The sequence below is a fragment of the Schistocerca piceifrons genome, chromosome 4 (genome assembly GCF_021461385.2).
Source record: "Schistocerca piceifrons isolate TAMUIC-IGC-003096 chromosome 4, iqSchPice1.1, whole genome shotgun sequence".
In the NCBI taxonomy this organism is placed as follows: Eukaryota; Metazoa; Arthropoda; class Insecta; order Orthoptera; family Acrididae; genus Schistocerca; species Schistocerca piceifrons.
The window spans coordinates 735,453,588-735,467,367 of record NC_060141.1 but is presented as its reverse complement, the minus strand read 5'-3'; the positions used below and the strand labels follow the sequence as shown (position 1 = coordinate 735,467,367).

General features: G+C 45.0%; 1 protein-coding gene across 1 annotated transcript in view; it reads right to left on the bottom strand.

Annotated features, from left to right (window-relative positions):
- Positions 1-3,619: 3,619 nt before the first annotated feature.
- LOC124796141 (carboxypeptidase B-like) overlaps positions 3,620-13,780 on the bottom strand; it is a 170,723-nt gene continuing 160,562 nt past the window's right edge. The window contains exon 9 of the mRNA XM_047260233.1: positions 3,620-3,828. Coding sequence (XP_047116189.1) covers positions 3,620-3,828 — 209 coding nt within the window. The remainder of the gene's footprint in view (positions 3,829-13,780) is intronic.

Here is a 13,780-nt window from a genome sequence, read left to right as displayed (position 1 = left end):
AATGGGGACGTTTGCAAGATAACAACCATCTGCACGAACAGTTCGACGACGTTTGCAGCAGGATGGACTATCAGCTCGGAGAATATGGCTCCGGTTACCCTTGACGCTGCATCACAGTCAGGAGCGCCTGCGAATGTGTACTCAACGACGAACTTGGGTGGACGAATGGCAAAACGTCATTTTTCGGATGAATCCAGGGTCTCTTTACAGCATCATCATGATGGTCGCATCCTTGTTTGGCGACAACGCGGTGAACGCACACTGGAAGCGTGTATTCGTCATCGCCATACTGGCGTATCACCCGGCGTGATGGTATGGGGTGCCATTGGTTACACGTCTCGGCCACCTCTTGTTCGCATTGACGGCACTGTGAACAGTGGACGTTACATTTCAGATGTGTTACGACCCGTGGCTGTACCCTTCATTCGATCCCTGCGAAACCCTACATTTCAGCAGGATAATGCACGACTGCATGTTGCAGGTCCTGTACGGGCCTTTCTGGATAGAGAAAATGTTCGACTGCTGCCCTGCTCAGCACATTCTCCAGATCTCTCACCAATTGAAAACGTCTGGTCAATAGTGGTTGAGCAACTGGCTCGTCACAATACGCCAGTCACTACTCGAACTGTGGTATCGTGTTGAAGCTGCATGTGCAGCTGTACCTGTAAACGCGATCCAAGCTCTGTTTGACTCAATGCCCAGGCGTATCATGGCCGTTATTATGGCCAGAGGTGGTTGTTCTGGGTATTGATTTCTCAGCATCTATGCACCCAAATGTCGTCAAAATATAATCACATGTCAGTTCTAGTAAAATATATTTGTCCAATGAATACCCGTTAATCATCCGCATTTCTTCTTGGTGTAACAATTTTAATGGCCAGTAGTGTAAGTTTAAGAATACTGATCATGCTGTCCATCGACAAACCAGTCACGTTCTGTTTGACGTTAATGAGACACACTGGCAGATCTCTTGTCACTTTGACTTCGCTGCCGGCTTTTCATTGGCGGACTTTAAGTGTAACACCCTTGTGAGGCCACACGCATTGTCACACGCGCAGTCCCCCGCCAGTCAGCCCGCACGCTATTCGTTCGTTTCTTTCGTCAGTCGACTCGACCGAATAGAGTAGTTGTACTTTCCTCTGTATCACGCGTGTCCGCGTCATCATATTTTATACGTTTCTGGCACATAGGTAGCTAACACATAAGTACGAGAAAAGTCGCTGCGATTCTAGTGATCTCGATACGTTATTCTGTCTGGCATTCGTTCGAGGAAAGTCGCGAATATTCCACTGTTTTGTGATTAGAAAGAGGCTAATGGGAGAGATTCTTCAATACAAGCAAACGAGTATAGGCGTCCTTAATGATCGTGATTCTGTTACGCAAGTGCTGTCTGTTTGTCACAGATCTGACTATCCTACTTTGCACACGCTGTACAAAATATTTGCTTGTCTACCTGCATCTATTGCTACAGCAGAAAGAAGTTTTTCAACATTGCGGCGTACAAAGACACGACTGAGGTCGACAATGGAGGAGGATCGACTTACTAGCTTAGCTCTGTTGAACACTCACCCTGACACTGATTGTCCTATTGACGATGTAATTAACCAAATTGCCAGAACAATAGGCGCATAGAATTCATCATTTAAGGAAGAGAACGACAATGTAACTTTTTTTTGAGTCATGAGAGGGCATTGTCTTGTATATATTGTATAATCAGTTTAAATAAAACCTTTTTAAACTTTGCATGTGACTATTTTTTATTACAGTAAAAGCAAAGGCAGCTCAAGATATCTTTAGCGCCCCCTCCTTGAAGCATTTCTGTGGCCGCCACTGCATACAAGTGGCAAAGCGCCTTCAGAACTCGCATTGGCTATTTCACTCTGCACCGTGAATAGGTTACTGTTATTACACTATTCGACACCTGCACAGTTAAACTTTATCTGGCTAAGTTTTATGGAATTTCGAATTTCAAAAATATTGTTTCAGGTTGAGCGGTATAGTATTTTTCGGCAAGGACCATTTGCCAATTGTGTATTACATGGTGTAATTACCAAGTTCCGTACTTGAGCAAAAGTGTCACCTATATTTAAGGTTTCAAAGTAACCTGTGAAACGGGCGCTACGGACAGATAAATTATACGATAAATATAACAGTCGAGCTAAACATTCTACTCATTTTTATTTCCTTTGCTGCGTCTTTCTTTAAGTACAGATTAGCATGTAAGACCACATTGTACTGAAATTCATTTTTGTTTCATGTTTGTTGACATGGGACCACACATGGGAGAGAAGCGCACTCTGAAAGCTGATAATGGAGACGGGATACGATGTGTACTTACGCCACGGTCCTACACAATTCGGTGTGTGGCCAACAGCTGATTTCAGTAGTTCCGTCCAGACTATATGAGTAAATAATGTATCTGAGTTAATGTTCGTTTTATTGAGAAAGGAAAATGTGTTGAAAAATATATTAAATGAATTGAAGTGTATGTGTTGTAAATATCATTAAAATGGTATCAAGTGGACAACATTTTTTGGGAATGCAGCAATGAAATGTAACTGGCTCAACACTTATTGATTTAAGGCTGGATAGGGGTAAAAACATGGCAGTGTGTGTGAGAACATATATTGAATGTTTGCTTGTAAGGTTCTGCTTAATGGATATCAGTAAAACTGTACTGTGAAATGATGAATATTCTAAGTTCAGAAGAATCAGAACTTTTGTGAATTTATATATGGAGGAAATATTTCTAAATGTGGGTTTGTAGAGTCCCGGCTTGCTCAGAAACAGTTTTTCGTTTCAGTTTTCATTGAACTAAATGTTATAACTGACACTGTGCACTTTTTATTGCCTTCTATTCCATTATTAAAAATATTAATGAGCGCATTGTGGTCCAGTACGTGATTGCACAGAGACGGGTTTTTGTTTACTAAAGGAGAAATCTACTAATTTTGAACTCAAAGAAAAATAAAATAAAATAAATGAAAGATAAAATTATTTTTGTTGTAACAGTTTTGCTTGAGAATGTGTTATTTCATTTGTTCATGTACCACACAGATAAAGTGGTATATTCTTACTAACGATATTTTTATAACTGCAGCCGGCCGGAGTGGCCGTGCGGTTCTAGGCGCTCCAGTATAGAACCGGGCGACCTCTACGGTCGCAGGTTCAAATCCTGCCTCGGGCATGGATGTGTGTGATGTCCTTAGGTTAGTTACTTTTAAGTAGTTCTAAGTTCTAGGGGACCGATGACCTCAGAAGTTAAGTCCCATAGTGCTCAGAGCCATATATAACTGCAGGTTTGCGGACATCGTGAAGGAGTTGGCTGAAAATTACGTCCAATCCGTAAACCACAGTACAATAATGTTTTTGTTTCGTCACCGACGTGTGTGTAATGTTTGCGACTGTGCAAGGTTTCAGCTTCCAAATTAATACTTTTATTAAGCTATTTTAGTCACAGCAACTTTTTGGTACACAGGAGTAGGAGAATCAAAGGGCATTCAATGAAAATGCATGTAGGTTGCTCGTTTTTTTAATATCACACATATTTATTATATTCATTGGCAAATTTTTGTGCAACTTGTTGGGGAGAACACTTGCACCACACGGAGCTGTTCAGTCAACCACTCAGCCTGCTCCTCCCGAAGTTGTCAGCGACGTACTGACCAAAAGCTCGGACCGCTTCGAAGAAGGGCGTCACGATGCCAATGATGTCGGATGTGGGGGGGTCGAAGCCGGCGTCGCCGCCCCCTGGAAGCTCCAGTGTGTACGACAGTGCCACACCCCCCACGGCTTTCGCCCAGTCAGCGCTGGTGCCGGCGGCTGCGTCTGGAAAAAAATTAAAAAAAAAATAAAATAAAAATAGTAAAAGAAAGTCTTCACCTTATCAAGATCTACAGAATGCACCGCATTCGTGTACAAGAAGTGTTAATGCATGCATTGCATCCGTTAAGAAATGAGCTTTTCATGTATACAAATTACTGATTTAAGTAATCAGTGCACATTAATCACGAAATTACTGTTTCACAGTGAGACCTACGTCCCAACCAGTACAGAAATGGAACAAAACAGTTACAGGAATGCTCTGACATTAAAATCACTAGCTGTATTACACAGTCCAGACACATCACTGTGACCACCTGTTTCAAACGTCGGATTAACTAACTTTTGGAGCGCAGACATGCAGGAAGAGAGTCTGTGAGCTTCTGGAAGATACCAACAGGGATGTGCAGCCACGCCGAGTTCAGTGCCGTGCCCAACTGCGCTGGCTTTCTCGAATCAGGATCCGTGGCGCGAACAGCCTGATGCAGGTGGTCCCACAGATTCTCGACTGGTATGAAATCCGACAAGTTTAGCTGCCAAGAGAGTACGGTCGACTCGTCCTGGTGCTCAAGCACGTACGCCGTGAGCTGTGCGACACTGTGCTGTGGGAAAGGAAAGGCATGGGAGGATAGGTGCACACTTGCGTTGATCCATTGCGTCTTCCAGAATGACGAAATCATCTAGAGGTTGCCATGAAAACATTCCCCCATAACCCTCCCTCGGACAGCCTGGATCCCTCTGATGATTGTTACAGGGTGTTAGGTTTCCGACGTTTCACGCCGATGGAGCATAGTGCGTGATTCAGCTGAAAAGGCCACACGTCTTCGCTCAGTGGACATGCAATTGAGGTCATCGTTGAACAGCAGTCAGCGTGGGTGCATCGACCAGGGGCCTGCTGCTCTACATCTACATACATACTCCGCAATCCACCATACGGTGCGTGTCGGAGGGTACCTCGTACCACAACTAGCATCTTCTCTCCTTGTTCCACTCCCAAACAGAACGAGGGAAAAGTGACTGCCTTTATGCCTCTGTACGAGCCCTAATCTCTCTTACCTTATCTTTGTGGTCTTTTCGCTAAATATAAGTTGGCGGCAGTAAAATTGTTCTGCAGTCAGCCTCAGATGCTGGTTCTCTAAATTTCCTCAGTAGCGATTCGCGAAAAGAACGCCTCCTTTCCTCTAGAGACTCCCACCCGAGTTCCTGAAGCATTTCCTTAACACTCGCGTGATGATCAAACCTACCAGTAACAAATCTAGCAGCCCGCCTCTGAATTGCTTCTATGTCCTCCATCAATCCGACCTGATAGGGATCCCAAACGCTCGAGCAGTACTTAAGAATAGGTTGTATTACACTTTTATAAGCGGTCTCCTTTACAGATGAACCACATCTTCCCAAAATTCTACCAATGAACCCAAGACGACTATCCGCCTTCCCCACATTACATGCTTGTCCCACTTCATATCGCTCTGCAATGTTACGCCAAAATATTTAATCGATGTGACTGTGTCAAGCGCTACACTACTAATGGAGTAGTCAAACATTACAGGATTCTTTTTCCTATTCATCTGCATTAATTTACATTTGTCTATATTCAGAGTTAGCTGCCACTCTTTACACCAATCACAAATCCTGTCCAAGTCATCTTGTATCCTCCTACAGTCATTCAACGACGACACCTTCCCGTGTACCACATCATCATCAGCAAACAGCCGCACATTGCTATCCACCCTATCCAAAAGATCGTTTATGTAGATAGAAAACAACAGCGGACCTACCACACTTCCCTGCTGCACTCCAGATGATACCCTCACCTCCGATGAACATTCACCATCGAGGACAACGTACTGGGTTCTATTACTTAAGAAGTCTTCGAGCCACTCACATACTTTCCAACCAATCCCATACGCTCGTACCTTAGTTAGAGATCTGCAGTGGGGCACCGAGTCAAACGCTTTCCGGAAGTCAAGGAATATGGCATCCGTCTGATACCCTTCATCCATGGTTCGGAAGATATCGTGTGAAAAAAGTGCGAGTTGCGTATCGCAGGAGCGATGCTTTCAAAAGCCGTGCTGATGCGTGGACAGAAACTTCTCTGTCTCAAGAAAACTCATTATATTCGAACTGTGAATATGTCCGAGAATCCTGAAGCAAACTGATGTTAAGGATAATATTGGTCTCTAATTTTGAGGATCCGTCCTTCTACCCTTCTTATATATAGGCGTCACCTGCGCTTTTTCCCAGTCGCTCGGGACTTTACGTTGGGCAAGACAATCGCGATAAATGCAAGCTAAGTAAGGAGCCAATGCAGTAGTAACCGAATTGGAATCCCATCAGGACCTGGCGATCTATTTATTTTCAACCTATTCAGCTGCTTCACAACTCCAGGGATGTCTATCACTATGTCCTCCATACGGGAATCTGTACGAGACTCAAACGGCGGTATGTTGTACGATCCTCCTGCGTGAAAGAGTTCTCAAATACTAAATTTAAAATTTCAGCTTTCGTTTTGCTGTCTGCCAGGCCAGACTGATTAGTGAGTGACTGGATGGAAGCCTTCGACCCGCCTACCGATTTTACGTAAGACCAGAATTTCCCTGGGTTTTCAGCAAGATCTTTTGCTAAGGTATGACGGTGGTAGTGGTTGTATGCTTCGCGCATCGCTCTTTTTACTGCAGCACGAATCTCTAACTTTTCCCTGTCCTCATTCTCCCGATCTTTCTTGTACCGCGAGTGCAACTGTCTCTGCTTCCTGAGCGTTCTCCGAACTGCGCTGTTAAACCACGGTGGGTCTTTTCCGTCCGTAACCCACTTTTTCGGCACATACTTCTCCACTGCGTGATTTACAATGTGTTTAAAATTTGCCCATAATTCTTCCACGGCCGTTGAGACCAATATACAGCAATGTTCGCTGAACGGTCATTGTAGAGACACATTTGCTAGCCCCTGGGTTCCTCTGGGAGGACAATTGCTAAAGGCTGTTCCACCCCTGTCATCTACAACCAGTGATGCACAACATTGGCCTCAGCGCCAGGTTTGGATAGCGCCATTTTGGCATGCACGATATGCACTGAAGAGCTAAAGAAACTGGTACAACTGCCTAATGTCGTATAGGGCCCCACGAGCAGGCAGAAGTGCCACAAAACGACGTGACATGGACTCGACTATTGTCTGAAGTAATGTTGGAAGTAACTAACACCATGAATCCTGCAGGGCTGTCCATAAATCCGTAAGAATACCAGGCGTTGGAGAACAGCACGTTGTAAGGCATCCCCGATATGCTGAATAATGTTCATGTCTGGGGAGTCTGATGGCCAGCGGAAGTGTTTAAGCTCAGAAAAGTGTTCCTGCAGCCACTCTGTAGCAATTCTGGAGGTGTGGGGTGTCGCATTGTCCTAATGGAATTGCCCGCCTGAATGCGCAATGGACATAAATTGGTGCAGGTGATCAGGTAGGATGCTGACATACGTTTCACCTGTCAGAGTCATGTCTAATCAGGGGTCCCATATCACTACAGCTGCACACGCCCCACATCATTACAGAGCTGCCACCAGCTTCAACAGTCCCCTGCTGACAGGCAGAGTACATGGTCTCATGAGGTTGTCTCCATACCCGTACACGTCTATCCGATCGATACAATTTGTAACGAGACTCGTCCAACCACGCAGTCATCAACAGTCCAATGTCGGTGTTGATGAGCTCAGGCGAGGCGAAAGCTTTCTGTTATGCATTCATCAAGGGAACACGAGGGGGCCTTCGGCTCCGAAAGCCCATACCGATGTTTCGTTGAATGGTTCCCACGCTGACACTTGTTGGTGGCCCAGCATTGAAATCTGCAGCAATTTGCGGAAGGTTTGCACTTCTGTCACGCTGAACGTCTTTAGTCGTCATTCCTCCCGTTCTTGCAGGACCGTTTTTGGTCGCAGCGATGTAAAATGATCGTACGGGAAAATCCCCACTTCATAGCTACCTCGGAGATGATGTGTCCTATCACTCGTGCCCGACTATAACACCACGTTCAAACTCACTTATATCTTTATAACCTGCCACTGTAGCAGCAGTGCCGACCGAAGTGGCCGTGCGGTTCTAGGTGCTACAGTCTGGAGCCGGGCGACCGCTACAGTCGCAGGTTAGTATCCTGCCTCGGGTATGGATGTGTGTGATGTCCTTAGGTTGGTTAGGTTTAATTAGTTCTAAGTTCTAGGTGACTGATGACCTCAGAAGTTAAGTCGCATAGTGCTCAGAGTCATTTGAACCATTTCTTTTGTAGCAGCAGTAGGCGATATAACAACTGCGCCAAACCCTTGATGTCTTATATAGGTGTTGCCGACCGCACTGCCATATTCTGCCTGTTTACATATCTCTGTATTTGAATACGCATGCCTATACCAGTTTCTTTGGTGCTTCAGTTTACTTTAACCACGACGGCACACAAATAATTGACAAATCTACCCTTTTCGGAAATGCTTCCACCCTTGGACCGAATGACAATGTTCGTGCCGTTTTGGACTTGGACTCCACATTACGACGACAACTGCACCGTTTACTGCGTCCTCCCCGACATGCTTCTTATACCCTCCACTGCTAGTATTGGCAACTGCCGTCTGTGAGTGGTTATTGCACGTTGACGTAGAATGTTGGCGGTAGTCACATTTTTGTGAATGGACCTTACAAAAACATGACGTCAATGAAGCTCAGTACGTTGTACTTTTGGTATAAAATGATCTACTCTGTAAGTGTTATATTGTATGTAAAACTGATTGCTTACGGGGAGGATTACTATCTTTTGGTTCAAAAAATCGATTTTTTAGTTGCATTTTTGGATCAATAAAAGTGTTTAGAATCCACCATTGAAACGGTTTTTCCGAATACGGAACGGAAATGTTTGTTATTCGCGGTTGAACAAAGAATGCACCTGCGTGAAATCTGTCTTTTTCATGCATCATTTTTTTTCTTTCGGAGGACGGGTTATTGTAGCGGTGCTTGGGAGGAAACACGCAAAATTCAAATGAAAGTTTGAACGCGTGTGTTTGGAAGTTAGCCCCCAAGTATTTGCATTCTGGCGCGAAGGCTGTGGAGATTGCGACTTTCCTGGCAGCGAGCAGCTTCAACGAAGGGTATTCAGCAATTCAGAAATCCTGAAGACCGTGACAACGATGTACGTCACCCTGGAACTCTATTCGACGCCGTTCGCCAAGCATTCGGACGACCACCGGATTCAAGCGGTCGAAAACCTCTTGTCACCGGCCGTACGAGCGGCTCTGGAGCAGCGCAGGATGGCCCATATCGAGCAGAGCGCCCTCTATGAGGAAGAGGAAGGACTAGTTTATGGACCCGGAACAGAAGATTGAACATAAGTTGCACAATATTGCATTTATATGTAGTCAAAACTTCAAACGCGTTTTTCTCGAAATGTCTTTCTTATCACGCGGTACGGTAACTTCAAATCTACTGAACCTATTGGCATGATTCTTTGTTTCCGACGAAGCTAACTTAATTGTCTAGCCGCTGTACCACTTTTATTCCGATCCATCAACTACAGGGTGGTGCACGAAATGTGTTACCAATTGTTTCTTTCACAATTTACGACGCACATCAGATATCCCGCAGGGATCTCTACAGCAGTACCAGCAGATCTTGGAAAAACAAATGAGTTACGAAATGACGTGTAATTCACGATGCTGCCTCTCGGAGACTAGTAAGTGGCAATGGCTCACAATGGAAGACTGACGACACAGCAACGATCGGCAATTGTGTTACGTTTTCATGAAACGAAAAGCCTTGTTGTGACTCAGAGGCGTTTCCGGCAACAGTTTAACGCACGATGGGTCCCTTGCAAGAAGACCATCGACAGGTTGTACGATAAATTGGTACAGGAAGGAACAGTATTGGAAGCGAAGCGACCTCGGCCTAAGCCGGGTTGTTCGCCAGAGAATATTGAAGCGGTACGAGTTTGCTGTACAGAGAAGACCCGGGAAATCGTGGTGAAAGGCAGCAGTGCAATTGGGAATATCCAGACGCTCCGTTCAACGCATTCTTAAAAGTGACCTCCATATGTACCCATACAAAATGACCTTACTGAAGAACACAAGCGAAAACTATCCTTTTAGAATGGGAGGAGCTACCCCAAAATATAATACCTTACGACACAAGCGAATGGAAATAAGCAAAGTGGACTAATATAAGTATCGAAAGCTCACTTACTTCAGATACCGTTCAAATAGTAAAAATGGCAATATTAAGTCTTTGAACAAGATCCTGAACGTGGGCTTTCCACGATGGGCTTTCCACGATAGCTTACTGTCTATCTGAATACCCATAAATTTGAACGATTCAGTTTCACTAATCATATACCCATTCTGTGAAATTAAAACTTGGGGTTTTGTTGATTTGTGTGTTAGAAACTGTAAAAACTGAGTCTTACTGTGATTTAGCGTTAGTATATTTTCTACAAGCCATGAACGTATGTCATGAAATGCAGTGTGCTGGTGCTCTGTCCTGCCTTCAGAAACACCGAATGTGATCGCGAGTTTTACCTGATGGACTCTCACACTGTGAAGCCTAGGATAGGACCTGCGTACCGTGAACCCACTGAACACAGCAGAGCGCCATTTCGCCCTCCAGTCGATTCTTTCACAGCGCCAGTGTAGTCAAGCTTGGCAGAGTCGCGATGTCAGTGTCACGGTAGCCTGGCCAGACGCACACGTGATCTCAGTCCCGCTGAAAGCAAACGGTTGCCAGTGGCCAATGGTGACACATCAGGTTCAACCTTGCGCTCAGAATTCTTCCCCGAATGATATTAGGTCGACCACTGCTGCTCTCACAATGCGTTGATTTTAATGTGTGTGTGTACTACGTGGACGTCCATAACTTGGTCTACGGGAGTGGGAATGTTCCACAGGCGACTGTTGAAAGAAGCACTGATACATTACGCCGAACAAATGCAACAACCTGTCCGTCCAGCCTCCCGCAGGCCCATGTTGTAACCATGTTCAAATGACTGAAGTTGTTATACTGTAATATGTACTTATCGGCAGTGTAGACCTGTTCAACTCTAATCTCAGCTGTTATTGCCTGCAGAGTCAAAGCAGCTCATCGATGCATATTCATTGTCGATAGCACAGGTGTGGTCTTTGTAGGTGAGGAGAAAAACTAAAAACGTAAGGGTTCACAAATGCTCAGCACAGGGCAGCGTTGTGCTGGCAGTGCAGCCTGTTGCCCGAGTACATTAAATGAAATGGTATTTACTCATGCAGAGATCTTCGTGTGACACTAGAGGTGGAGTCGCTGCAGAATATGATAACCAGCAAGAATCTCCTGCGCCCGTGATTGTCCCTCACCGTGGTGGGGTGTCACTAGGTTGAGCATCCACACAGGCACCACTCAATCTGCCCCATGCTTGCTTTTACTCCAGCTGAAATTCCCCCCACCCCCACCCCCCGCTCCTCCAGCTGCCACGGTAACGCGGACAGGTAAGCAGAGGAGTCCGCCCCGCTTGTTTACTACCATCGCCGGAGTGTAGGGTGGCCCTGCACACGCTAGGCTGGGCCGCTGCTCGTCCTTGACCGCTGACTCGACAGCGTCGCATGCTGCAGGCGACTTCCTAAACTGATTCCCGGACATTCGACTGCGCTCTTCAATCCACCACCTATACATTACTAATGCGAACCGTGTCGGTAGTCATTCCCAACGCTCCGATTGACATAACATTTGTTCAACAACATAAAAAATTATTACGAAGGCATACTTCATAACTCCCACTAATCTGCATAAAACAAGAAAAAATGAGATTCCACCTTCTCAATCATGTACTGTGTCTAGATTTCTTAATATATGAGCCAAAGGGCAGACAACTATTTATAATCTTGCAAACTACGTTGTACAACTGCTGATCGGTCCTTCTGGACTACGACACATATGTATGCAGTCTTATGAAGTTACAGTTTCATAAGTATCCCCACCAAGCTGAAAGAAGAAAATAAACAACATGATTGCACATTCTAAAAGAGAAGTTGATATAGTCTCAAAAAGGACTTGTACTGGCATTCAGACTAATTACTGAAAATTTTAGGAAGCTTTACTTGTCACCAACTATCTAACTACCACAATTAAATGTAATAGCTAAGTACTGTGCTTAGTGCACCCTCCATCTCGACGATGCACTTGAGGGTTTCCTGCTCGCCGTCCTGCGACAGCGTAATAAGTGTATATATTTCGCGAGCTCGAACCAAAGAAACGACACAGGTAAGTGTTAGTGATACACACACTCTTGCAAGGCCCGATGTCACTTGCCATAAGCTGAATTCTTTTCTCTGCATGCGCTGACGTGCCGGTGAGGCGTCACGCAGCAGTAACCAATATAACAACTGCGCCAGACAGTAGTGTCGACAGAAGTTGGTCGGGTGTCAAAGGTATTTAACTACTCTTTGCTCGGATTGATTCGGGTGGTGAGTCACTTATTTTACTATATTTTCGAAGGTCTGTGTGGGAGAGAAACGCAGGCCGAAGCAGCTGTGTGCGACTGCCTCCACCAAGTTCCAGGATGGTTGAGCCTAGGTGACTATGGCGGTGGTCGGGCGCTCGGTCTGATGAAAGGCAATGAGATTCGTGTAGACCGCTGAAGGAGCCAAGAAGGCGTGCACTACACGCAGGAAGCGGATGCTAGGGTAGGGGAGTACTTGCGGCGTGCACAGGGGACTTTTTAGGTTAGAAAACCCCTACCTTGGGATCAAAGGCGATTTGCCTGTTAGATCAGCCACAATGACCTCAGAATCTTAGTCCTCGCAGATCAGAGGTAGAAAAGGTTAATATGATTTTAGTAAACTGCAGGAGCATCCAAGGAAAAGTCCCAGAATTAGTATCGCTTACTGAAGGTTATAATGCACGGATACTATTGAGAACAGAAAGCTGGTTGAAACTAGACGACAATGACAACGAAATCCTATGTTCAGATTGGAATGTTTATCGTAAGGATAGGTTTGTCGCCAATAATGGTGGCTGTGTGTTTATTGCAGTAAAAAAAGCGATAAAAACTAGGGAGGTTATCACGTATTCCGAATGCGAATCAATCTGAGTGAAAATTAGTATCAAAGAACGGTCAAAAATGGTGATCGGATGCTTTTATAGTCCCCCTGGGTCAGGAGCGCTCCGGACAGAACTTGCAGAATATCATTAGTAATTTTCCTGACCATGCCGTGGTAATAGGGAGTGACTTCAACTTGCCAGGTATAGACTGGGAGTGTTATGCCATCAAAATTGGTGCCAGAGACTGGGATTCATGTGGCATTGTTCTGGATGCCTTGTCCGAAAGTTACCTTGAGAAGACAGATAAAGAAGCAATTCGTGAGGGTAGCGTCTTAGACCTCCTGGCAACAAACAGACCAGAACTTATTGAATCAGTTAACGTAGAGGAATGTATCAGTGATCATAAGGCTGTGACAGCATCTATGGTAGGAAGATATATTTGCTTAGCAAGGATGACAGGATACAAATTTCAGAATATCTCAGCAGTCAGCATCAAATATTCGGTGTTGAGGATGAAGATGTGGAGAACAAATGGAAAAAATTCAAAGGCATCGTTCAATATGCCCCAGACAAGTATGTACCGAGTAAGGTTTTAAGAAATGGTAAAGCTCGCTAGGTAAACTAAGAGCACTTCATCTCAGATTCAAGATAAGTAAGAACCTAGCTGACGAGCAAAAGCTGAACAAAGCGAAAATGAGCGTAAGGAGAGCAATGAGAGAAGCGTTCAATGACTTTGAAAGTAAAACGTTGTCAGCCGACCTGAGTAAAAACTCTTAAGAGATTTTGGACGTACGTAAAATCAGTAAGTAGGTCAAAATCATCTATTCATTCCCTCAGCGACCACACCGGCACCCAAACGTAAAATAATAGAGGGATGGCCGATATACTGAATTCGGTCTTCCGCTGCTGTTTCTCCACGGAAGATCGTAACACT